This window comes from Lepidochelys kempii, chromosome 2 (genome assembly GCF_965140285.1).
Source record: "Lepidochelys kempii isolate rLepKem1 chromosome 2, rLepKem1.hap1, whole genome shotgun sequence".
Classification (NCBI taxonomy): domain Eukaryota; kingdom Metazoa; phylum Chordata; order Testudines; family Cheloniidae; genus Lepidochelys; species Lepidochelys kempii.
In genome coordinates, this window is record NC_136381.1 from 240,818,449 (window position 1) to 240,845,645 (window position 27,197).

General features: G+C 39.2%; 1 protein-coding gene across 6 annotated transcripts in view; it reads right to left on the reverse strand.

The window, feature by feature from the left end:
• The window catches only part of ARHGAP12 (Rho GTPase activating protein 12), a 140,704-nt gene that overhangs the window by 13,161 nt on the left and 100,346 nt on the right, over positions 1-27,197 (reverse strand). For 5 of the 6 annotated variants that reach the window (XM_073334405.2, XM_073334401.2, XM_073334402.2 and 2 more), the window contains 6 exons: positions 20,341-20,415; positions 17,672-17,733; positions 13,470-13,551; positions 6,724-6,828; positions 5,745-5,843; positions 23-125 (listed from right to left, as the gene is read on the reverse strand). In XM_073334405.2, coding sequence (XP_073190506.1) covers positions 23-125; positions 5,745-5,843; positions 6,724-6,828; positions 13,470-13,551; positions 17,672-17,733; positions 20,341-20,415 — 526 coding nt within the window. The remainder of the gene's footprint in view (positions 1-22; positions 126-5,744; positions 5,844-6,723; positions 6,829-13,469; positions 13,552-17,671; positions 17,734-20,340; positions 20,416-27,197) is intronic. The other variant, XM_073334404.2, reaches the window with a different exon arrangement.

Genomic DNA, 27,197 nt, shown 5'->3' on the forward strand with positions numbered 1-27,197 from the left:
ACTGGGAATTAGCTTAACTTACAACGAAGTTTCTTGGCATCCTTATGGTCCTTCTCTTTGTCTTGTTTTTCCACCCCTGGGGAATCTGGTACATCATCTTCGAATGCTTCATCAGATTCCACTGCCTATTGATTAAAAAAGACACTGATTAGTTCTCTTTTTGCTTGACAGTTTTCAGAACAGACAACAGTATATTTTATTAACCATAATCCACAGAGAGTCTTATAATACAAATATGCTTTTTAAAAATATTAAACTGGTAACTTCTTGGAATTAGATACCATAGTCTTGTAAGCTATATTCATTTCTGTATCAACAAGACTAGTATTAACCCTTAACAGTTGCAGGATTTGTTCACAAGGCCCAACAGAGAAAATGTCACCAGACAATCATTAGGTTAACTGAATTCAGCCAAGGTCAAAACACAAGTAGTATACCTTCCTGCTGAGATTTTGTAACATCAACCAGCCAAGCATATATAAAATATTCTTTCATAGGGAGGTAGACTGTTCGCTATTCTACCTATGTTTTCCACCACAAAATCACTTAGTGTGGGGGCTGGGTGTACACAAAGAGCCCATGAAGCAGTTTCCCTATCTTTGTCAGTCATGGCTATAAATAAGTAGCAATCTTCTACGGCAGAAACTGGAAATGCCTGTTGGCAAGGCGTGCTCGATTGATTGTTTGAAAATGTGAATTGGGAGTGCTTTGTTCCAGGTGAGCCTTGACTGGGCCTGACTGTTATAAAAAGCCAGTCAGCTGCGAACCAGCTGAGCAGCGAACAGCAGAGAGGCTAACAGAGGAAATTTGCCTTTGGAGAGCCCACTGAGGCTTACATCTTGCCAGCTTCTCCGAGTAGTTACAACAATTCCTGAGGAAGCTTGTAGAAGGAAGGTAATATGGATGGGGAGCGTTCAGCTGTTGTGACTTGCACAGGATGTTCCATGTTTGTCTTCCACAGGACAGAAGCGACTTTGTCTGTACAAAGTGCAAGCTGGTCTCCATATTGGAAAGAAGGTTCAAGGTCTGGAGAAATAAGTGTCGATCCTGCATTCCATAAGAGAAACAGAATTCCTGGACAGACGTCAGGATATGCTTCTACGGACACAATGTTCTGAAGATTCAGAGAAGGCTGCGCAGCAGGGACAGAAGGACGGTGAAGCAATTTGGCAGCATGTGACCTCCAGAAGAAGAAAGGGGAGCGTCCATGTACCAGCAACGCAGATACAGGTAAGCAACCGTTTTCATGTTCTCTCCACAGGTACTAATGCGGAGAGTGGACTGGATGATCCATCTGAGGGAAGGGAACAGAAGAAGACTCCGCCGATTGGAAGGCATGAGATGCACTGTCCTAGGGATGCGCGTTCCACGACCACCGCTCCCAAGAGAAGGAGGCGGCTGGTGGTGGTCGGGGACTCTCTCTTCAGGGGGACTGAGTCATCTATCTGCCGCTCCGACCAGGAAAAACCGAGAAGTCTGCTGTTCGCCAGGAGCTAGGATTCACGATGTGATGGAGAGACTGCCGAGACTCATCAAGTCCTCGGATCGCTACCCCTTCCTGCTTCTCCACATGAGCACCAATGATACTGCCAAGAATGACCTTGAGCAGATCACTGCAGACTACGTGGCTCTGAGAAAAAGGATAAAGGAGTTTGAGGCGCAAGTGGTGTTCTCGTCCATCCTCCCCGTGGAAGGAAAAAGCCTGGGTGGAGACCGTTGAATCGTGGAAGTCAACGAATGGCTACGCAGGTGGTGTTGGAGAGAAGGCTTTGGATTCTTTGACCATGGGATGGTGTTCCAAGAAGGAGGATTGCTAGGCAGAGACGGGCTGCACCTAACGAAGAGAGGGAAGAGAATCTTCGCAAGCAGGCTGGCTAACCTAGTGAGGAGGGCTTTAAACTAGGTTCAGCGGGGGAAGGAGACCAAAGCCCTGAGGTAAGTGGGGACGTGGGATACTGGGAGGATGCACGAGCAGGAGAGCGCAAAAGGGGAGGGCTCCTGCCTCATACTGAGAAAGAGGGATGATCAGCGAGTTATCTCAAGTGCCTATACACAAATGCAAGAAGTCTGGGAAACAAGCAGGGAGAACTGGAAGTCCTGGCACAGTCAAGGAATTATGATGTGATTGGAATAACAGACTTAGTGGGATAACTCACATGACTGGAGTACTGTTATGGATGGATATAAACTGTTCAGGAAGGACAGGCAAGGCAGAAAAGGTGGGGGAGTTGCACTGTACGTAAGAGAGCAGTATGACTGCTCAGAGCTCAAGTATGAAACCGCAGAAAAACCTGAGAGTCTCTGGATTAAGTTTAGACGTGTGAGCAACAAGGGTGATGTCGTGGTGGGAGTCTGCTATAGACCACCGGACCAGGGTGATGAGGTGGATGAGGCTTTTTTCTGGCAACTAACCAAAGTTACTAGATTGCAGGCCCTGGTTCTCATGGGAGACTTCAATCACGGATATCTGCTGGGAGAGCAATACAGCAGTGCACAGACAATCCAGGAAGTTTTTGGAAAGTGTAGGGGACAATTTCCTGGTGCAAGTGCTGGAGGAACCAACTAGGGGCAGAGCTCCTCTTGACCTGCTGCTCGCAAACCAGGAAGAATTAGTAGGGGAAGCAAAAGTGGATGGGAACCTGGGAGGCAGTGACCGTGAGATGGTCGAATTCAGGATCCAGACACAAGGAAGAAAGGAGAGCAGCAGAATACGGACCCTGGACTTCAGAAAAGCAGACTTTGACTCCCTCAGAGAACTCATGGGCAGGATCCCCTGGGAAAATAACATGAGGGGGAAAGGAGTCCAGGCAAGCTGCCTATATTTTAAAGAATCCTTAGTGAGGTTACAGGGACAAACCATCCTGAGAGAAAGAACAGTAAATATGGCAGGCGACCAGCTTGTCTTAACAGTGAAATCCTTGCTGATCCAAAACACAAAAAAGAAGCTTACAAGAGATGGAAGATTGAACAAATGAGCAGGGAAGAGCATAAAAATATTGCTTGGGCATGCAGGAGTGAAATCAGGAAGGCCAAATCACAACTGGAGGTGCAGCTAGCAAGGGATTTTAACAGTAACAAGAAGGGTTTCTTCAGGTATGTTAGCAACAAGAAGAAAGTCAAGGAAAATGTGGGCCCTTAACTGAATGAGGGAGGCAACCTAGTGACAGAGTATGTGGAAAAAGCTAATGTACTCAATGTTTTTTTTGCCTCTGTCTTCACGAACAAGGTCAGCTCCCAGACTACTGCACTGGGCAGCACAGCATGGGGAGGAGGTGACTAGCCCTCTGTGAAGAAAGAAGTGGTTTGGGACTATTTAGAAAAGCTGGACGAGCACAAGTCCATGGGGCCGAATGTGCTGCATCCAAGAGTGCTAAAGGAGCTGGCAGATGCGATTGCAGAGCCATTGAAAACTCATGGCGATTGGGGGAGGTCCCGGACGACTGGAAAAAGGCTAACGTAGTGCCCATCTTTAAAAAAGGGAAGAAGGAGAAACCTGGGCACTACAGGCCAGTCAGCCTCACCTCAGTCCCTGGGAAAATCATGGAGCAGGTCCTCAAGGAATCAATGCTGAAGCACTTAGAGGAGAGGAAAGTGATTAGGAACAGACAGCATGGATTCACCAAGGGCAAGTCATGCCTGACTAATCTAATTGCCTTCTATGAGGAGATAACTGGCTCTGTAGATGAGGGGAAACCAGTGGACGTGTTGTTCCTTGACTTTAGCAAAGCTTTTGACAGTCTCCCACAGTATTCTTGCCAGCAAATTAAAGAACTATGGGCTGGATGAATGGACTATAAGGTGGATAGAAAAATGGCTAGATTGTCGGGCTCAACGGGTAGTGAGCAATGGCTCCATGTCTAGTTGGCAGCCGGTATCAAGTAGAGTGCCCCAAGGGTCAGTCCTTGGGCCGGTTTTATTCAATATCTTCATTAATGATCTGGAGGATGGTGTGGATTGCACCCTCAGCAAGTTTGAGAAAAGAGGTACGCTGGAGGGTAGGGATAGGATACAGATGGCCCTAGACAAATTAGAGGATTGGGCCAAAAGAAATCTGACGAGGTTCAACAAGGACAAGTGCAGAGTCCTGCACTTAGGATGGAAGAATCCCATGCACCGCTACAGACTAGGGACCGAATGACTAGGCAGCAGTTCTGCAGGAAAGGACCTCGCCGTTACAGTGGACGAGAAGCTGGATATGAGTCAACAGTGTGCCCTTGTGGCCAAGAAGGCCAATAGCATTTTTGGGATGTATACGTAGGGGTATTGCCAGCAGCTCAAGAGATGTGATCATTCCCCTCTATTCGACATTGGTGAGGCCTCATCTGGAGTACTGTGTTCAGTTTTGGGCCCCACACTACAAGAAGGATGTGAAAAAATTGGAAAGCGTCCAGCGAAGGGCAACAAAAAAGATTAGGGGACTGGTACACATGACTTATGAGGAGAGGCTGAGGGAACTGAGATTGTTTAGTCTGCAGAAGAGAAGAATGAGGGGGGATTTGATAGCTGCTTTCAACTACCTGAAAGGCGGTTCCAAAGAGGACTGTTCTCAGTGGTACCAGATGACAGAACGAGGAGTAACGGTCTCAAGTTGCAGTGGGGAGGTTTAGGTTGGATATTAGGAAAAAAATTTTCACTAGGAGGGTGGTGAAGCACTGGAATGCATTACCTAAGGAGGTGGTGGAATCTCCTTCCTTAGAAGTTCTTAAGGTCAGGCTTGACAAAGTCCTGGCTGGGATGATTTAGTTGGGGATTGGTCCTGCTTTGAGCAGGGGTTTGGACTAGATGACCTCCTGAGGTCCCTTCCAACCCTGATATTCTATGATAGTGACAGAACACCACACCAAAGATAATTTGATATAGTGATCTTGTCAGCCTCTGAAAGCCTAACCCTGTTTGCTAATGTCAGTGTTCTCTCAGAATGTTAAAATGAATAGCTCACTCAGATGTAATCAGTGTGAATTACTTTCTAAGATCAGGCATAAATTCCAACTAATCAGAGGGCTATTGCCAAAGCCCCTATACCTGCAATGTGATACCTAGACAGAACACACAATTCCAGAAATAATAGCAGTTTGGTGAGGATGCTCTCATTGACTTTACACCAACCCCCTGCCCTGAGCCCCCTTCTGCACCCGCACCCCTCCTGCGCCCCAACTCCCTTCTCTGAGCCCCGTCGCATCCCCCACCTCCCTACCCTGAGCCCCAACCCCCTGCCACATGCCACCTCCCTACCCTGAGCCCCCTGTTACACCCTGCATCCCTCCTGCACCCATGTCCTGAGCCCCCTCCTGCACTCCGTACCCTTCTGCACCCCAACCTCCTTCCCTGAGCCCCCTCATAAACCCCGCACCCCTCCTCTGTGCCGTTTCCTGCACACTGCACCCCCTCCCACACACCGCACTCCCTCCTGCACTCCAATCCCCTGCCCCAGCCATGCATGCAATTTCCCCACCCAGATGTGGCCCTCGGGCCAAAAAGTTTGCCCACCCCTGCATTAGACAATCCCTTTTCCCTTATCAGCGCTAGTGCTATTACATTAGCCAGGCACCAGGGACCACTGAACTGGCTACTAAATGCCCTTTCCTCTTCCCACCTCCAATATACTCACTCTCCAAGAAGTCAAGAAATGAAAGCATGAGTGATACACTTAACGCTTAAAGGGCTGGAATGATGGAGTAGGTTCACAAAATAGTTTCTAACTAAGACAGCACTGAAAAAAATATCTTCAAGATTTAAGTACATACCTGATTACTGATAGTGTAAGAAAGAACTTTAAACCACTCATTAATAAAAACGTCATTATCAGATTGAATTAAGAGTTCAGTTCCTTGGCGGGTTTTCAGCTTTAAAGAAAAGAAATATTCTATTAGAACAAAATATAAATATTCAGAATAATTCAGTGTTTTAAAACCATATTACGTTAAACTCAACAGTTGTACATAGCCACAAATGTGCAGCAGCTGCAAGTCATATGGCAATGCGAGCCTGTGTGTCAGACAGGATATCAAACCCTAAAATGAATCTTACCTATCCTTTATTGTGTATATATGCTGTACAGTTATTGTTTGGTTAATATAGAAATTCTGAATGCTGTAACTGTTAATGATATTTATCGGTGACCTTTGTCGTCTTGTTTTCAGACAGGAGAACAATGTGCAGCATGTCACAGTTAACTATGCTGATAATATAAATACAAGGTACACAGCCAAGAGGTATTATCAGATGTTCCAGTTCTTACAACAGAATTAAGAAATAAGACATGGGTATAACTCTGATCAGTGCTTAAAGTTATTCAAAACACACACAAAATTGAATTCTGTTTTGCAGCAAATGACAACAGTGTATTTCAAGAGATGTGTTAAAATGACAATATAGTATTCTGGTTTCAGCTAACGTTAAGTTCCTGGCTACTGCTTTCAGTTGCCATATAATGATTCAAAAATTGATTCCACTAAAAAAGAACAAGTTAACCTAAATTCAAAAGTAATTATACATTATAGGCTACATTAAAAAGGTATACAGCTTGCACTTACAGTAATGTGTACATATTTTAGAAAAACCTTTATCTTGATATTGTCCTGGGGCATGTATGCCTTTAATCCAACTGATTGGTTTTTTTGTTTGTTTGTTTTAAGTTTAGAGAAGTTTTTTTTTTTTTTTTTCGTTTGGAGTATAGTAAACCACCAAAACAAAGCCATACTTCTGAAAAGTAAATAAACTCACCTCAACAACATTCTTTTTGCTGGATTTGTCCTTTGATGCCCAGTCAATAACAGCCCCTCTGATATCCACTGTGAATTCTGGTTTAGACTGATTGACCCCAAACTTCTGAAAGAAAGAATAAATAATGATTTTCTTTGATTAGTCACCCCTAAAAAATGTACACAGTCTTGTGACCCGCATATATAATAGAGATTAGTATTTTACAGACTACACACAGTTAACTCAAGTACAGTGTTCTGCCCAACTTCCCAACTGAAGCGGTACCATGAAAAACTAAATGTTTCCAAAGAATGGTTTGTTTTTGAGAATAGGCAAATGTACAGATGATACTGATATATGCTTTAAATGAAAAAAATAACTCCAACACAGAATTTTTTAATGCAACAATTGTACAACTATAATTTGATTATAGTATGGTTTTGGGCACAGATTGTAAACAGGTTGGCTTTTGGTGAAGTCATTCTAGCATTTAACCATCACCTGGACACTTGGACTTAAAAAATACTAATGGCTTTACTAGACAGGCAAAAATATACCCTTGTAGAATATAGTAAAAGCTCTCCCTAGTATACTGAAGGGACATTGGTTTTTAAGGAATGTTTCATAAAACCCAATTGATTTTACAATTAAATTTTTACTTAAAATATTTTCCTGTAGCATTTGCAACACAAACACTGCTGCACTGTGCAAGTGCACAGAAACAAAGCAATTTCACTGTCTAATCTAATATTCAAACACTGAATAACCAACATAAATTGTGAAAATGGGATTTAATCCACAAGCGTCCTTCACGCAAGTGGGGAAAACCATTCACAAACTTTCTTTTCTCTCTCTTTTCCTGATATCAGCACAACCACAAGTTTCCTTGTTAAACAAGGAGTATTGCATTGGGTTTTATGAAACAAAATAAAAATTAAAAACACACTGATGACGTTTTATTGTGGTACATGTCTAATGTAACAACAGTCTTAAATGGGAAGTTGAACATTCACTAGAGTTTCACCCCTTATCACTCAGCTTTTATTTCCCTTTTAAAGAGTCTGAACCTGTGGTCTTCACAAAACATAAAAGGTAATTTTGGGCTAAAAAATGAATAATCAAAATTTTAATTAGCCAAAAGGGGGAAGATTAGAAGTGAAGTGGTGCTGGCACAGAAATTCAGTGCCATACCATCACTGAGACTCTCCTGGCTCCAGACTAATGACTTAAACATGTTTTGTCTTTCTATAAAGGTGAATTTAACGTCTGTGTGGAGTGCTGATTGACTGCTCTGGAGGAAAAAAATCCTCACTGTCGCCACAGAACAGGAACCCCATGGAGAGCATCAATGCAAGCGTCTCCACAGTGAATCTACCAATGTGCCTCATCTCTATTCAGGAGCAACCACCTTTAGGAGAACAGTAGTTCAGTTTCCATTCCCATTTAATCTCTGTCCTCTCTGCTGAGACTGTCAGCAACGATGTTTGTTAGTGTCAGCGGTTCTGTACCATAGATATTGTCCACCAGGAACAGAGCAGGAGCTTTTCAAAGGCAAACAGCAGTTGGGTAACTAATTATTATTTGTGGCTTTACAATCCTAGTTTATGGGAAATTTTTCAAACACTGTGGGGACAAAACAGAATCACCACTTAAAATCAAAACACTAACTCATTTAATATGCACCTCTAAGCAGGCATCCAATGATAAGGAAAACCATTTTAAAACAGTGTTGCAGCAGTAGTCAGAGGCCTGGCTCAGGATCAGGCTCATTGAGACAGCTGCTGTACAAGCACGCTCAAATACAGGATACTTGACAACCACCTCCTAGGCCAATTCAAACTATCAATTTAGAGAGATAATTTCCATATCATACTATCAGACTGTCATTCATTACCTAATACATGCTAAACTTTGGCTATTATTTTTTTAAATAATTTAAATGAAGGGAGGAGGGATTTTACTCTTTATTTTCCTAACAAAAGGATAGAAGAAAAATTCTTACTGAAAAACATGTTTTTAAACATGACAGACCCAATCCTCCAGAAAGATTTTACGTTCCAATTAGAGATCGTCCTTGTAATTTTATTCTTTAGTTCTTATATACACAGTTGCACAATACTGGTGAGTTATGGTATAGTATATAGTTTTAGTAATATAAACATATTTAAGAGATCTCAGATAATGTAGACTTTTAGTACAGGTTGACAGCTGAACATTTCAAAACAGTTTGTTGTATTTTAGTAAATCACACAACACAGATTTTCCCAGAATATTTATTAGTTTGTATAATTTGTATTATCATAGAGCCTAAGAGCCCCTATCATGGACTAGAGCTCCATTGTGCTAAGTGTTACAAACAGAACAAAAAGCTGGTTCCTGCCCGCACTGAACTTACAATAGTAGTCAGTGGACAGTGCAAAACTTTTGCTACCAAGCAGTTAAGAATCAGGCTCTCACTCAGCAACTGAAAGTCTAAATTTCTTCAAGAATCAGTTCAGATTCTGAAACAATGTACAAAAATCCAAACCACATACTCAGACCATGTATTCAAGAACAATGGATGGTAAATATTTATGAGCATCTGGGCCTTGTAACATTTCATGCATTCAGCAGCACATTTTGACTGACAATGGAATGGAGTTTACATTAGTTTAATTTCTCTTATTATTTTGCTAATTAAACATGCATAGATGCATTTATATTGTCCTATTGCAAACCTCACCAAAGAGGTCATAATCAAAAGTGATTGCCACAAGTGAGATGTTAGCAGCCATACCAAATCTTAAGTAGCCTGACTAAATTTAAAGTTAACAGTCCCTTTCCTTTTCCTCTAAAGGCACTAAAAAGTACTTGCACAACTATGGCATCAAAATGATTTTTTTTTTTGCAACATTTCTGTCCATCATCATCATCAAAACATACTGAAAGTAGATTTTGAAGTTTTGCATTTGAGCTTTAACACTTTTTTTTTTTTACTGATAATTTTGCAGAACTGAAGATAGCTCAAAGGAGCCAATTACCATCCCTTACAAACAAACTTGTTACTGTTGAGCTAGCATTTTAGCCTACAAATATTTGATTCTTTTCTGAGAATACAGCATTTCTATATTGTACCCACACTATACCAAACAAGGCTGTCTTATTGTATGTAAACTGGTATGGTGTTTTGAATCAGTTTTCTGCATGCTGTGCAGTAAGACATCCTTGACATTTTCCTCTTATTTCAGCTGCATTATATGTCCCATGATGCATAATGCGACATGTATGCAGTCATGTGGTCATAAGGTATTTCATTTATAGCTATATTTGACCGATTTCAAACAGATCATTCAAATCAAATGCATATAAATATCCTCCAAACATCCTAAATTAGTTGCATTGTTAGAAAGAATTAGACATAGGCCCTAAAAGCTGTTAATATACTATATCATGCCCTCCATTAGTCAAAATACTAGTGGTTCCAGTGACTGGTACAATGTGGATTAGAATCCACTTCATCGGTACTGGAGTTATCTTTGTATTTAGTTCCATTAGGGTGATTACAGGATTATTGGAATATACCCGTTAATTTTTACCTTGTACAACCTTAATGCATTTCGGAAAAAAAAAAGAGAGAGAGAGAGACAGACACACAACCCACAGAAGATATAGAGAAAACATGAAGTGTTACATAAAATGGCATGAAAATTACTTCAACTCAGTTAGCAATTCTTGGAGAAATGAGGTGTCTTTCAAATTTATTTTAAGATACTGATAGTGAATAAAATAGTATGATGCAAGAGGCATGTAACAAGAACACATACAGGGATAGCTGAAACAGGATCACAGTTTACATAGGTGACAGCAGGCCGACCACTGAGAGCATTTTTCCAAGAAGAAAACAGCGAGAGCAGGAGCTCAGGAATTAAGCCCCACTGGCAAAATGACTTGGTGAGAAAAAGGAAGAAAAATGATGAAGTCACAAAGCAATGCACAAGAGTAAAAGCAAACACATCAACAACTAGGTAACCATTAAACAAGTATTTTTTCAACCAGATGATGGTGACATGAAACTCGGATCTTAAATAGGATTCAAGTGAATCTTAAACATGACTGTACAACATGCGTTTAAATATTCTTATGGGTTGTTTCTGAAGGATAAGAGTTTACAAATGACTGATTACTAGTTTTTTAAATATTGTATTTTTTTTCATTGCACAGGGAGAGCAGAAAAGTGCATAAGTATGTATACACAGAGATATACAGTCTTTGAAAACAGATACTCTCCCTTGATAATTTAAAAGCTAGTTTACACTGATCACACTGTAAATATTGGTCTCATTTCCAACACTGCATACCTTAAGGTACTAAATAGAAAATATTTTACCATATAGTGGACAAGATATGTACTTATATTTAAATTAGATCAGTGGTTCCCAAACTTTAACAACCTACGTCACAGAGTTTCAGGCCAGAGAGGACACTATATCATTGGGTCTGACCTCCTGTATCTTACAGGCCACCACACTAATCCCAACAATCGAAATTAGACCAAAGTATTACAGCCCACAGGAGACTAGCTATGTGCCACAAGCAGAGAACAGGTGCACTAGCGCAGGAAGCCCCTGGGATAGGAGGGAATAATTAAGTGAGATATACCTAGATGATCCTGGTAAGTGACCCACATGCTGCAGAGGAAGGCCAAAAAACCCCAAAGTCACTGTCAGTCTGACCCAAGGGAAAATTCCTTCCTGATGCCTCATATGATCAGTTAGATCCTGAGTATGCAAGCAAGAACCATCCAGTCAAGCACCCGAGAGAGAGAGAGACTGTTCAGCACCACCTCAGAGACCTGGCCCTCTCTGTCGAACCTCCAGTCGGAGATTCTCTCAATTGATTTGGAACATTACAGTATGCGTTATACCTTTAGCTACAGAAAACTATAAAAACGATTAGAGGGTACCAACAACAGCAATATGCTTTAAAGGGGAGGAGTCATCTTTATACATGGCAGACTGAATATCAGTTCTCATGATCATCTGTAGTGAATATGCTATGTTATAAAGCGGGGTGGTGAAATTAAGCTAATTTGATTCCAGTCAGCAATAAAAGGGAGAAAAATTAAGTTTCTATTCTTGTCGAATCTCATCACTTCACTAATACAACATTTCCCACTCCCATGCTCACCTTTCCAGGTTCTCCAATATTTCTTCAATATGCCATGTTATTAAATTTACATAAAAATCACATGCACTGCACAGAAAACCATTTAAGTGTTTATATGTAATTGATTTTTTCCTTTATCATAAAATGTATTGCTTGTAGAAATATCTTCTACCCAGTATTGGATGCACAAGTCATTTAACATTTGTTTCCTTTATCCTTTTAAGTGTTTCAAGCTCACTTTCTATGCGTCCTCAACCATGCTTCCACCCCCATGCACACCCTCCCCTGTTCTTTCAATTCATTCATATTGTGTGAACATCTCCTTAGGTCACTAGGTCCACTCCCTATCATATCCCAATATGATTAACATTGCCTCATTCCTTTTACTCTTCATTTTGTTCTGCCCTATTTTTTTTTCTTTCCTTCCTATCACCTCCTGATCCATCCTAGTAGCCTCTCTGTCCTTACCTATTCCCATTGTGCTTCCTGCAACCATCCACTCGACTGCTACAGCGCAACAGAATGGCAAAAAATGACAAGATTTCTGATCTCTGAAATGAAAATAGTCCTTCAGAAAAATTGTCAATACCAATTTGCTGCTTATACAGTGTGAAGCAGCAGAGAGTGAATCAAGTAGAAAAAAGTTCCAGAGAGTATGCTAGAGTAATAGCATATGCCAGTCAAATACAGCTGCTAGAATTGCAATCTGTTTATCTATTCATTAGTTTTCAAATAGGACTACATACTTAATATAAGAACTTCACTAATCTTGTAGAAAATCTAATATTGAAAGAAAATGGATAGCAAGACATTTCTGAGATGTAACTGGATATATACATAATCACTGAAACAGTAATTGCTGTTCAATGTGGGATGGATATAAATTTGAAGAACTTTCAGTCGAAGGATACCCTTAAACACTGCCTTTTGTCTATTGGACATACTGCATGTGAAAAACATATTTCTTTCAACATGCAGCATAAAACAAAATTCAATAAAGCATGGATTGTAACATGACAAAAGCTCAGAAGTTCTGCCTTCTCCCCTATCCCTTAGATTGATTCGCAAACACCAGGAGCATAATCTATGAAGTACATACTGGCTGATTCAGTTCTTCCAGTGTAATAATTTGAGCTTTACAGTGTTTCCTTTATTATTTAATTTTATGTATTTATTTCAAACTTACCTCAAAGTGTGAAAAATATCTTCAAGCTACTAACTAACCCATGAACCAAAACACACACGCAAAACAGACCCAATTCAGAAATGCATGGTGAGAAACAAATCAAGGACAAATTTGGTCTGGAGCATCTTCTGCAACCTGCTATCTTTTGATTCAATTCTGACAAATTTGAAGACAACCAAAAACCCTTTATGAGTTTCTAAATTAGTGCTGATAAGAATGAATCACAAGATTTTCTGTAACATGGAAAAGAGTATATTTGGTTTTCTTCTTACCCATCATCATAATTGACTGCCACACTAACTATTTTCCTTGTTTTGTCATTTTTTGAATCATGTAAGTACCTTTTTATATAGATTCTACAGATAATTGCTAGAATTTATTGTGCTTAATCTGTTCCACATTTAAATAAAGCAAAAAGATAGCCTGAAGTACTTACCCAACCAGTTCCAGTTCCTTGGGTTTTAGTAAACAACAGTGATGAACCCTGTAATACTGCCCATGACGACATCCAGTTCTTTCTGCAATTAAAATACTGACATTTATATTTGTTTTCAAATAAAATTAAACTACCTTACATTGTCCATCACTGCGAGAATGCTGATCTCTGTGTTAGCACAATTAACTACATATATACTCATTAGTGATATTAGTAAGTCTTTTAATTGCTACTATTATATTTGTGATGGGGAACTTAAGTTAATAGCCCCAAGCTGGCCATCAAAGTCTAAACCAAATAGAGCTATTTAGTAGTGAAAGCCACCAGTTTCACTAGAAGAAACACAGTGTATAATTATGACCTCAAAGATGCTAATTTAGCCTGCCCAAACTGCAGGGTATTAAATAGGTTATGTCAAAGCATTGCATAATCATGAGACTGACTGATCATGGTACCTCATACCTACACAGGATGTAAGTGTACCACATTTGACAGAATACACTGATTTGTATTTGGATTGAAAGAATATTTGTTGCGTGTTTACAATGCAGAAAAGTACAAGTCCATTATTATTTCTGAACACCTATTCCCTTGAGGTTAAAAAAAAAAATCTTGAGTAGCCATGTCATCTAGTCTTATTGCCTAAGTATGAAATAATAATAAATAGCTTAGCAAAATAGACAGGGTGGCCATACTGCTTCTTTTTAAGCAGAAGTCCATAAACCTAAATGGCTATACTAAACCTACCTGCATAATTTTTAAGGGCTTGTTTGGAACAAAAAATTTAATATTGCATGTGAGTTTAAGCAAGACACTAACATTCAGAACACTCCACATTTTAAATTAGACTAAAGGAAAAGTAGACCTGAGTTAAGTAGAAAATATTTTTACATTCATGCAACATTTAAAATAAAAAAGGTAGAATTCCAAAAGTTGTCTCATAACATCAGACTGTCCATACTACAACCTGTATATTTATTCCTATTTATAAAATTTAAGTGGCCATCTATGGCACTAAGCAAAGGGTCAGAGAAATCAGAAATGAAGATCATCACCGAGGCCAGAGGTAAGATTGAGCCAGTACTCTGTGGTATATCATACTGACAATGCTTTGGTTGCCAACTGGTTTCTGAAACATTTCAGCTTTCATTTTTTAAAAAAAGTTTAGTTTATAACTCTTACATCTGAAAAGAGAATACTTTGAATGTGAACACTGCAGTCTTACAGATGCCACACATGGATAAATTATCATTCTAAGTAACGTGAACTGCCTCACTCCTTTCAACTCCAACAGTTAACTGTTTCACAGCTTTTCAGTTTCATCCAACAGTAATACATATCCCAACTTCAAACTAGCACTCCAACATAAAACTTTAGCCGATTGACCTCATATGCCTTCACATCAATTATATCAGCACATGCTGAATCACTTAAGGTTTTGTTTTATTTAGAGTGCAAGTTTGATGAAGTTGGGTACCTATTGCTTTTGAGTATCTGTTGGAGATGGAAATGAAAACCTTATGGAGTACTGGAGTGAGTTACTGACTGTTGTAGGCAATAAGAAAGTGGAAAGGAATGCACAGGTCTTTCCTTTTAAGATATTTCCATGTCTATAAGGTTTTGGGTGGATGCTGTCGCAATCTTCACCGTCACAAAACATAGTCTTTGTTTGTTAATTTCCTAGATATTTTTTAATGCATTTTTGATGTACCTCAGTGAATAGCACCAGAGCCAGGGAGAACAAGAGCTGTACCTGCCTGGAAATCAGAGGGAGAAACTGACCTTCCAAAGCTCTTCCTGTGCTGACCCTCCTGAAAATTGTGAGAAACTGTGAGGTGCCTCAATAAATTCTTTGTCTCTAAGATTTTATCACCATTTTAAAAGTTACTGAGACTAAGTACACCAAAAGCAGCCCTCTGTTTTGCAGTAACAGCATAACCTGTCAGCTTGAGGGAACTTTAGTAAAGGAGTCGCTTTCCAACACTCCATGTGGACTTCTAGAACTTGGATACAGCTAGATACAGTTGCAGCACTAGAGTGCATGTGCTTGTATTACACCAGCAGATATGTCTATTGCTCTCCACATTCCCTGATGGAATGAAGCATACTTCTCGAACTTTAAATATGCCAATGCAGAACAGTTGCAAGAGTGATGGCCACCATGTTGGCCAACACAAAGGATTAAACCAGTAACCTCCACAGCTAAAAGCCTTTACAACTTATCCTAAAGAGTCAGGCTCTCAAGCTATCACAAACGTGCATCCTCTATGGATTTGGCACAAAACGTGACAACACACTGACCAATGAGTTACACAAGCAAAATGTATGATAAATGACTGAAACATGTATTTTACGATTCACACCATAATTTACAGATCATCATAGTTTAAAAAAGGTTTCGTACTTAAAGTCATCTATTCACTGCGTGAGTCACATGTCACCATACTAACCTCTCCCAGATCAGCAGCAGGATTTGAACCTCCCGACCTTCAGATCCCTTCTACTAGAGCTAAGGAATAACTGCTAATGCCTCCATAGACCTGCTATTGGAGGAGGACTTAACACTTTCCCAATGGATTACACAACTGTACTAGTCAGCAGTAAATGGTTAATGATCAGGAAGCATGGATTCTACCCCTAGCTCTAGGAAAGGAGTCTGGTGTTATAGTAGTTAGAGATAAAATAGCCAAAACAGGGTTAGTCACTTTGAAAGTCAGCATACTACAGTGGATAAGATTAGGGTTTTTCAGAGATCTAAGTTTTGTATTGGCAATGATATTGTATAAATGCGCTAATTTAATTGAACAAATTAGGGTGGGTGAATTTTTGACAGCTCTTCATTAACTGTTCTAGGTTGGGGTTGAGAATTATTGTCAATAAGGGTAGTGAATTGCATGGAAATTTAAACAGCATTTAAAAAAGGGGGAGATTTGAAGTCCTAGACTTCTTTCCCACCTCAGGAAGCTTTCCTCCAGGCTTCAGAGAGTATTTGGTGAAGGAGATACTGTGACAGTGTTTGCACAATGATGATTTGTTGTTAAATTAGTCTTGGTGCACATTTTCTATTATGGCTAAAAATTATAAAATGCTCTCTGAATTACCACTACTAACGTGAAACTGATATTTGAGGAATCAGTATGAGGCACCACAATGTACACAAAGGAGAAGATCCCAGAGTGCTCTAGATTTCTTGCAAAAGGTGTACAAAGAAAAGTGGAGACAATCTAGTTGGGAAAAAAATTGCCATAAGTGGTAATAATCTAACTTATTCTTTTTGTATGAATTCATTTTTCAAACCATTTAACCATTTATTTTGTAAAAATAAATGGTTAAAAGCTCTATTAAAACTGAACTCTAGTGCAACCTCAACTATAGTGCAGTTATAGCACAGCATCAAAATACACCTCACACCAATCTCTTTGAAAGTTTTTTTCCAAAGTGCAAACAAAAGATGAAAGTGATAGTCAAACTTACATCCACAAAAGAAATAAGAATACAGACCAGAACATTTCCTCTCCTATGAGGTATAGAGCTAGACAAGATTAGCTAGAGGCAACAGCTGAAATTTCTCTCCCCTCCAGGGAATACAACTACTCTTGGAATACAGGAGAAGAATTAGTACAGTGTTGTCTAAAATTTAAAATTAGCTTTGTTATGAAAGTCACACTTCAGTTCTATAAAGGAAAACTTGTTTGAAGGGAAAACGAAAAGAACAAAGTTCTAATTACATTGCTAATGCCATACACAATTAATACCTTTCATCATCATATTCTTTACCAATCAGTTTAATTGGTATTTGGAAATGAACAATTTGGATAATTACAACAAAAACTAATTAGGTGAATCTGTGGATTGAGTAATAATTGCTATAGCCTCACAATATCGCACCCAAATGGAGTATGAATGAGCACTTTCAACTAAAGCAGGATGATATCCAGAGACCTGACATACCATAGTCAGAAATCCAGGATCTTTAGTCCACATGTTTAGCTTTGGGATAGGGAAACTGTTGTCCCAAAGAGAAACTGAGGCAAATTCACACAGAAGTGTTACAAATCCAGAATAAAGAGGTTATAAAAAAACTGATTAAAAGTCCTACTATGAAAATCCTAATATTTGCTATTGCATATTTACTTTGATAAACAGCAATACATAGATCTAGAATATGAGGACCAAGGAGATATAATTAAGTGTAAACTTACCGGACTTTTTTCCCATTTTCTGTAACTTTTGTTACGTTTAATAATCCATACTTCTCTTGACCCTGCAGGAAGACCGACATTAGACAAGGCGACGACATTACATTTATGAACATGGGCCTCTATGTTCCTATTCATCAGTAGGATAAGCATTTGGCAATAAGAAATATTTTCACTGATATGACACTTGCAGAAATTGAATTATGCTTAAATATATGCATATTGATGAAAACAAGATGACAATGGAAGGTTCATCATTACTATTCAATAAGTGGGAAGCTGACCCTATTCAGGGCCCCATGTACTCTGTTGCAAACTAATTTCTTTGACAGTTTGAGGCAGCAGACTGGAAATTCTGTGGCAGCTTCAGTTTGAATTACGGTTTGTAAATGAAAGTAGTTCAACACATTGATGACATACTGTACGTCCTCTCTTAAAATGATTGGGCTAATTGAAGACAAATCAGCCTTAACTCTGAATTCTGTCAGTTAAGAAGAAGCTTTTAGAAATTATTTTAGCATTGCATTTTTTTTAAAACATACTTTGCAAACTCAGTAAAAAATGTTCTCACTCATGTGTTTAATTTAGCTTAAACATTGGAAGTGAAACACTGCTTTGATGTCTTGTGTATTATTCCCCACCATGAAGGGCTTAAAGATTAAAACTACAAACTGCTTTGCTATGCTTTGTCAATTGAAGAAATTAATTGGTCAGCATCTGCGTAAATTTGTAGATCTCTGAATGGCTGATTAACCACCCCACACAGCAAAAAAAGTGGTACACAGGTGCCATGGGGTTAAATATTTTCCGATGTTATGCAACATTAAGAACACATACAGGCATATTTATCAAATTCTCAGATAAAAAGGAAACTTTATACTTGTACTGTTTCATATTTGCAGAATGAAGTAATAAATATAAATTCTGCTACTTGTTGCTTAGTTATATGCAGTTTAGTTGTAGCCATGTCAGTTCCAGATATTAGAGACAAAAGGTGGGTGAGGTAATGTATTTTATTGGAGCCACTTCTGTTGGTGAAAGAGATGATCTTTTGAAACACACAGAGCAATTTTTCAAATCTGGGAAAGGTACTCCTAGTGTCAAAGCAAAACGCAAGGTGCAGCATAAGAAGTTAGCACATATTGTAAGGGACCATTCAAGGCAGAGTGGCCTGTTAACACCGCTGCAGTCATAGTACAAAAAAAGAGGGTGTTAGTGGGTTACGGATCATTATAATAAGCCATAAATCCAGTGTTTCTGTTCAATTCATGATTTTTAGTGCCTAGCAGAGTAATGAATTTAAGCTCCCATGCTCATCTCTTGAACGTGTTGTGTAGGTTTCCTTTGAAGATGAAAACTGATAGGTCAGATATACAGAGATTGCTTTGTGAAAAGTATTCATCCACAGGTGACAGGGTGTTTTTGTCCTTTATCATTTTCCTGTGAGAGATCATTTGAGAACACAGCGATTGTCTGGTTTCACCCTCACAGTTATTTGAGCATTTACTGCACTAGATGAGATAAAATCCAGATACTTCTTATACCATATACCAGCTGTTCTCAACCGGGGGTACGTGTACCTCTGGGACTACACGGAGGACTTCCAGGGGGTATGTCAACTCATCTAGATAGTTCCCTAATTTTACAACAAGCTACATACAAAGCACTAGAGAAGTCAGTACAAACTAAAATTTTATACAATGACTTGTTTATACTCCTCTATATACCATACATTGAAATGTAAGTACAATATTTATATTCTAATTGATTTATTATATGGTAAAAATGTGAAAGCAAGCAATTTTTCAGTAATAGTTTTGTATTTTTATGTATATTTTGTAAGCAAGATGAAACTTGGGGGTACACAAGATATATCAGACTCCTGCAAGGGGTACAGTACTTCGGAAAGGTTGAGAACCACTGCCATATACCACATGCCATGATAGGATCCACCTATCTTAAAAAATGTGTTGCTGGACCTTAAAAGTTGCACAGGTCACCACATAAAACTAACGAAGCGCAAGCTTTCCTTCCAAAAGCTGAGCTGTTACTAGAGCAGAATGCACACTACTGACTTTCATTAGGTTCCCATAATTTCAGTCTCTCTTTAGCAAGACACCAGTGGTAGCAGGAAGCTCAGAAATAACAGTTGTAATTAACTATTACACTTTACTAACAATAGGAAGTGCTTCATGCCTTTGACCTATCGAACTGCCAGCTGAACAAAAATAGTGGAGATTTCCCTTTGAGATGCTAAATAACTTGCCATAAACTATTTATTCCACAAGCAAGTCCTAACTAAATACTTTGAAAAAAAATTTAAGACATTAAAGAAAAGCTTCCTATCCCTACAGGGACGTTGTGAAGATATTATTGTTTGTGTAACATGTAAGCATGTTACAATCTCAAATAATAGGCATATGAGATACTGAATCCTATTCTAAGAAAAAATCATTCAATCTTTTCTTTTCTCACATGACTGGATAGAATCTAAATCCTAATGTGAGTCTTTTTTAAATGTAATTTCAGAAGCAGATGCAAGCCAACAGAGAGAAAATCCTGAGACACCTTTACTTTGTTTAAGAGCACAAGCAGACTTGCTGTCTTAAACTATCTAGTGCACCTGTTGCCTGGCATCTACATGTCTATTATGAGACAACTTGCATACTGACTGTGGCTTGGTGCTTTGGCGAGGAAGGAGAGGACTCATTTTCCGGACAGTTGGATTTTGAAGCAGCTGGATATTCCTACAAGAAAAATAGATGATGCAACCAGTTATTCTCTTTCCTACAATAATATTCTTCATACTATCAATCCTGGAAAGAAAAAACAAGTCATTTTACAGTCTCAGTCCTGGACTACGGATTGTTTTTTGAAGCATAAATAGAATACTAATTGTTAACCTAGCAGGAGCTCCTGCAAGGTTTACAGAATCCAAACGAACAGAGTTAATGTGGACATGTTCACTGAAAAGGAACAGTAACCCCATTTTCACTATTAGTTTACAATGCTGCTTCTTAATATAAGCAGAATTTTTGTATGGTATTATTTTAAAAATTCACCTGTGTTGTCAAAAGATAAATCATGTTCTGGATACTAATGTGTTCTGGGTACGGTGGGAATACCTGGCATTAGGCAAGAAATGTTCAGAGGAAATATGCCTGTGCTTGGTTGGTAACTGTACAAATACAAAATTACTTTAACATGTGGATAATTATTACATAGATTTTGCTAAATATTCTGAAGTAATTTTAGTTAAATTTCTTGTGATCATCAGTGACTAGAAGTTTCTGAAAAAAGTGCAAGACAATCAGGTTTACTGAGTTAGGATTAATTGTGCCTTAAAAAGGGAAATGCTAAATCTCCAACTGAAAAGAAAGTCATCCAAAACAAAAGAAAAAAATACTTAAGTGTTTTCTCTGAAGCTGTTTATGATCATTCTGCATTTGAAAAGTTCTGTGCAATTCTCCCCTACAGATCTTCAGTGGGGCTATTTCATAAGAGACACTGTTTGATTTTACCTGTTACTGATGGAAATTCTCTTTCTTATTCACTTTCCCAGGTACTTCTCCAAAGGTTTGACCAAAACCAGATTAGTAAACTGTCTCACTGCACAATATTAAAGCATTAATTTTTCTAAGGGCATGCGTAACACTCATGATATAAATGTCTGAAATCTACCCGCGAGTCTAACTATAGTAGTAGCATACTAGCTTTTTTACAATCATGGTCACGAAGAGCATTACAGTTGTAGAAAAGAATCTGAATAATAAAATTCAAGTTTCCTGATTTTACTTCACTTCTAAGGAAAGACACAAAAATTTCTTCTGATTGTCACACAGAAGTGTAAATGTGGACAAATACGTACAAACACCATAGTGTGTATCGCCTGCTGCTGCTAGGCACTGAGCAGGTACTGATTGACAATGCTGAGTTATAAATTGTGAAGTGAACTTTTGTAGCCCACTTGGTGACCTATACTGCTGCTGCTGCCACCCACTTCAAGTGCTCCTTTGACTTCAGAGAAAAAGTAGTAATTTTGTTTTTTTCCCACAAATTATTTCCTAGAAGTTAGATGTGTTTCAACAAACACTGATCTGTATTACTATCTGCACCTACCAAGCTAAGTACATTTTAGATTGGGGATATAATTTTTCCCTTTATTTTCCGTTAGTGCTATGAAATTTTAGGTGGCCTTTTTTTAAAATTTAAACAGGAAAACTCCAATGCATCTGATCATGGGCCACCCCTCACCACATCCCATTCCATCCAAGCCAATGAAATGCCACGATGGTCATCCATCCACCCTCCAGTGGGTACCTCAATGATCTGAACAACGGTTGTGATATTTTCAAATTCCACTTTCCATTCAAGGTTAGCTTTTTGCAACTCTCTATATTTTCATCTTTCCTCAGAACATTTGCACATTAGCATAGAGACTGCAGTTTTTGTAGAGCAGTCGCAAGTGCGTACTGCCTCACCAGAGCATGTAGTAGGCTCTTACAGCCAGCCATAAGAACTCACTAGGTGAAAAGTAATTAAACTATTACTCTGCATATGCATTATATATGCAATGCCTTGAAATGCCTAATGCAGTGGCTGTATCACCTGTCAGGGATGGTCCAGATAATACTTAGTCCTACCATGAGTGCAGGGGACTGGACTAGATGACCTCTAGGTCTTGAGGTCCCTTCCAATCCTATGATTCTATGACCAATCATTTCCTAGCTTGTTTTGAAAGGATAGGTATGGGGAAAAAGGAAGAGGTGTGGCACTGTACATCAAGAACATATACACTTGCTCCGAGGTCTAGAAGAAAGTGAGCAAACAGACCTACTGAGAGTTTCTGGGTGAGGATAAAAGGCAAAAGAATAGTAGCCATGTTATGGTGGGGGGGGGTCTATTGTAGACCACCAAATGAGGAAGAGGAAGTGGATGAGTCATTCTGCAAGCAGGTAACAATTCTATTATTATTCTATTTCATTCTATTAGCTAACACATGAGCTAGTATTAATGTGGATTTTAACTTCCCTGATATCTGTTGGAAGACTATTACAGCACAACTTAATATGTCCTGCAAATTCTTAGCATGTGCAAGGGACAACCTTCTGATTCGGTATTCAGAGAAAGAGACACAAAAACAGAGAGAGAGAAAGACAGACAACTTTAGAATGCATTAACAGAGGTATACATTGCAAGTCATGGGAGCCGATAGTACACTGCTCTACTTGGTGCTGGTTAGGCCTTAGCTGGAGCACTGTGTCCAGTTTTGCTCACCAATGTACAGAAAGGATGTGGAGAAACTGGAAAGGATCCAGAAGTGAGCAAAGATGATCAAAGGGATGGAATTCAAGCCATATGAGCAAAGGCTGAAGGAACTGGATATATTTAGTAGGGAAAAGAGGAGATTGAAATGTGCCATGATAGTAGTCTTCAAATACCTGAAAGGCTGCCATAAAAAAGATGGAGAAAAGTTGTTCTCCCTTGCCACAGAGGGCAAGACAAGTTCAAACTACAGCATAGCAAAGTTAGATTAAATCTCAGGACAAACTTAACTCTAAGAACAATAAGACAATGGAACAGACTGTCTAGGGAGGTTGTGGAAGCTCCGTTGATGAAGGTTTTCAAAAAAGAGGCTGGACAGCCATCTGTCTTGGATGGCTTAGACACAACAAATCCTGCATCTTGGCAGGGGGTTAGACAAGATACATTCCATTCTAACCCAATGATTCTATAAACATTTGTACTAGTTGCCTTTAAAGTCAGCGCAAGGTCTTTGTATTTGTGCAGCTGGATTTGAGTTAATCTACAACAATCTCTCCAATGTGAACAAGCTGCTGCAAGTGTTACTTCTTTACTGGCTCATGCTGTTTCACCTAGTTCCACTCTACAAAATAGCATCCAACTCTCTGTTTGGTGCTATAAGATAGGTGCATCAGGGACCAGAGAATATAATGGTACAACCATAGCCATAAGGCAGGCTGAGTATGTATGTGCCAAAATGGCAAAACACCACCACTGGTGTGTGCATGGCAAAACCAATTTATAAAACATTTGCTCAGTCTGCAACACCTTCCTCAGTTAGTATAGACACACCCAAGGACAACCCAGTGATAACAAGAAACCTTACTCCCGGAGAGTAAGGTGAAAAACAAGGCCTACAAAATTAAGCCTAGAACCAACGGAGCCCATTAAATACATGTCAGTGGTCCTGATTTGGCTGGACCATCCCTGAGTTTTGAAATTAGACCAAGAACAAAAGGATTTAATGATGTGGGCTCTTCCATAGGCTAAGATAAGCATCTAAAGGTAAGTCTGCACTGCAATAAAAAGCCCATGACACTGAGTCTCAGAGCCTGGGTTCGTTGACTTGGGCTTAGGCTGAGGGGCAAAAAAAATTACAGTGTAGACATTCAGGCTTGGGCTGGAGCCCAGGCACTGGGGGACCCTACGGGTTCCAGGGCCAAGGGTCTAGCCTAAGCCCAATATCTACACTCAATATTTAGCCCCACAGCCCAAGCCCAAGTCAGATAACCTGAACCAGCTGAGGCTATGCTGCAGGTCTTTTATTGCAGTATAGACGTACCTTAAGTGTCTGAATGCTTTTAGAAGCCATAAGTCATTGAATATATGATTCACCAGAATGCATACACCCCCAAACTTCCATAGCCCCCAGGCCCCAGCTTAGGTGGAGAATGATCTCAACATTGGCAAGTATGTAACTGGTGACACACTGTCAAGAACATAGCAATATAATGGACTACTACAGCTCTTTGGACAGAGTCCTCACATCAGAGTAGAGAACTGCCACTTCCAGAAAAGCAAAGATTAAGAGATTCAATCTCGTAGAACATAGTGAACAATCACCTCTGTAGCACTTTTCATCCATCAACCACAAAAGGCTTTCCAGGGGAGGATAAGCACTTGTGCTCAATATGTGTGTGGAAACTGACACAGTGCCACAGAACCAGTGTGGTGCTCTATCTATTGGACCACACCTTTTCCCTCAAATACTAGTTCTATATATAGTTGAATATTTGAATTTTTTTCCAGCAAGCTGAATGGGGATTTGTTTTTGCTTTGTTTTTCAATATTCTACTTGCTCTGTTGCCAGGTTAAAGTAATATTTTAATAAAAGACCAAACAAAATTAATAACTTATAATATTACCAATAGGTTTTTAAAATTCAGGTTTACTGTTCACTACTTATGTTTCCTGTTTAGTTTTGTATTCACCAGCTTTGAAAATGAAAATAATTAGCAAAAATTTTCAATATCTGTCTTGCAAACACAGCAGAACCTTCATTTTAAAAAGTTGGAATCTTTATAACACTTTTGTTTTAATCTTATTTTTACAAAACCTTAATTCTGATTTAACCTAAACAGGTTGAAGTAAAAGTGTTCTTCAGTGTGTGAAAGCAGCTGTAGGAATCAAAAGTGCTGGCTCCAGGAGGGGGCTGAGGGTTGTGGTATGGCCTCCTGCCAGGCAGGACTTACCTCCGGCGGCTCCTGGTTGGTGGTAGGCACAGCGAGGCAAAGGCAGGCTCCCGGGCTACCCCAGCCCCACACCGCTCCCAGAAGGGGCCAATGTGCCCCTGTGGGGGAGGGAGAGGAGAACGTGGCTCCATGTGCTGCCCCTCTTTGCAAGCTCCTGGGCAGTGGGAGCTGTGGGGGCAGTGCTTGCAGGCAGGAGCAGAGCGAGACCCCTGCCTCCCCTCCCCCGGCTCACAGGGCCACGCTGGCCGCTTCTGGGAGCAGCATGGGGCTGGGGTAGGGAGTCTGCCTTAGCAGCAGCCACGCTACACCACTGGAGATCTCGATCGACTGGTTGGTAACCACTGGCATAGATGAACCGAACATGATCACAAAGGACAGTATGGTTCGAAGTGATCAGAATAAACCTTACAATGGAGCAAGTCTTGGTAAGAACAATACAGAACTTGGACCAGTTTTAAAAAAAATGGGAAACAATTGGCTATTTCAAAATAAAATATACCAACACTGTATAGTTTTAAAACCATTTGATACTATAATACAGGTATAATGTGCTCCTTGGGTAGATATAGGTGTATTATTGAAAGCATTATATACATTTACAATATGTTTATTTAAAAATAAACAAACATGGAATAGTTAAATATTGAGGGAGACAAAACATGGACTAGTAAATGTTAAAGTGATACTGACTTCAGACACTTAAGAAATTAAAGCATAATGATGTGTTTGTCTTTGCCTGTTTGATTCCCATAATGAAGAAGGTATAGCCATTTATGACCTGCATGAGTAATTTACCAGTGTTTCTAAAGATGTTGCACCTGTCAGTTTGATACTGTTTTAAATGTCAGAGTAAACATGTGACATCCATTTGATGTTTTTCCAGTGTAGAACTAAATCTTATCAGTATTAGGAATTCAGAGACTTCCTGTCTATGTTGCAGAGATTTTCCCCAAAATTCAAACAGGATAAAAAACAGTTCAACTGAACGAATTATAAATCCAGTTGGTGACCTAGTGTGGGCAAGGTTTTTGGGCAACTTGAAACATTTTTACTGAAACAATTTAGTGAAATTGTTTTAAAAACTGGTTAGAAACTTTCCTAGTATAGATGGTGCTTCAAGGCTAGATGTTCTCTGTGCTCTCAGTTCCCACTGAAGTCAGTTGAGGACACTCAGCACCTTACAGAGTTAAGGTTTCAGCAATGATTGGAAGAACCAGGACACTTTTGATTGCAAAGCTACCTATGATTTCCATTAAAATCCTGGGACTGATTGCTCTGGATGAATTATGAAAGCTAGAAACTCATCAGGATACAATGCTAGTTTAATTTCTTCTCCATTTATATTGATACCTATAATTTACTGAAAGGATCTTATGGTAATAACTAATTCAGCTATTGCTAAAATCAGGGGAAAAAAGGGTATAGTGGGCACACTTGTCCCTTAATTTTGCTTAAGATAAATTTCTTTATATTTTGTTAGGTGCTAAGAGGGCCTAAGTGAGGGGACCATCAAAAATCACTGTGCAAGGAGAAGCTTTTAAAAATGAGACAGAGCTACTAAATTCAGTTGATCTCTGGAGAGAAATTACAGCCACATATTTAGCACTTTCAGTACCCTGTAAATAAGCAAAAATTGCTCCATGTGACAAGAGCATATCCTCAACATTATTAGCTGAATGTTCTCTTCACCAAAACAAATACAATGGAACTCGTATATTTGTTAAAAGAATAAAGTCACTACATATTTCTACTGTTACTCCCATCTTAAAGGTAATATTTAGCTTGGCAAACACCATGTGTGTCTATTACTACTGTGACAGTGAAACCCACATAAACACCTATTGAAAAAGAAAACTATAAATGTTTGCACTTCACCAGTGTTTTCATACCATATCTCTGTTGCGGACAATTCAAACCTTCAGATACAAGATACCAAGCATTTTACATAACTGATATTACATTGCTAAATATTATCCATTTTTAACCAAACATAGGTGGTTTCTAATTAGAGGCAAGTAAATGGTATTGAACAT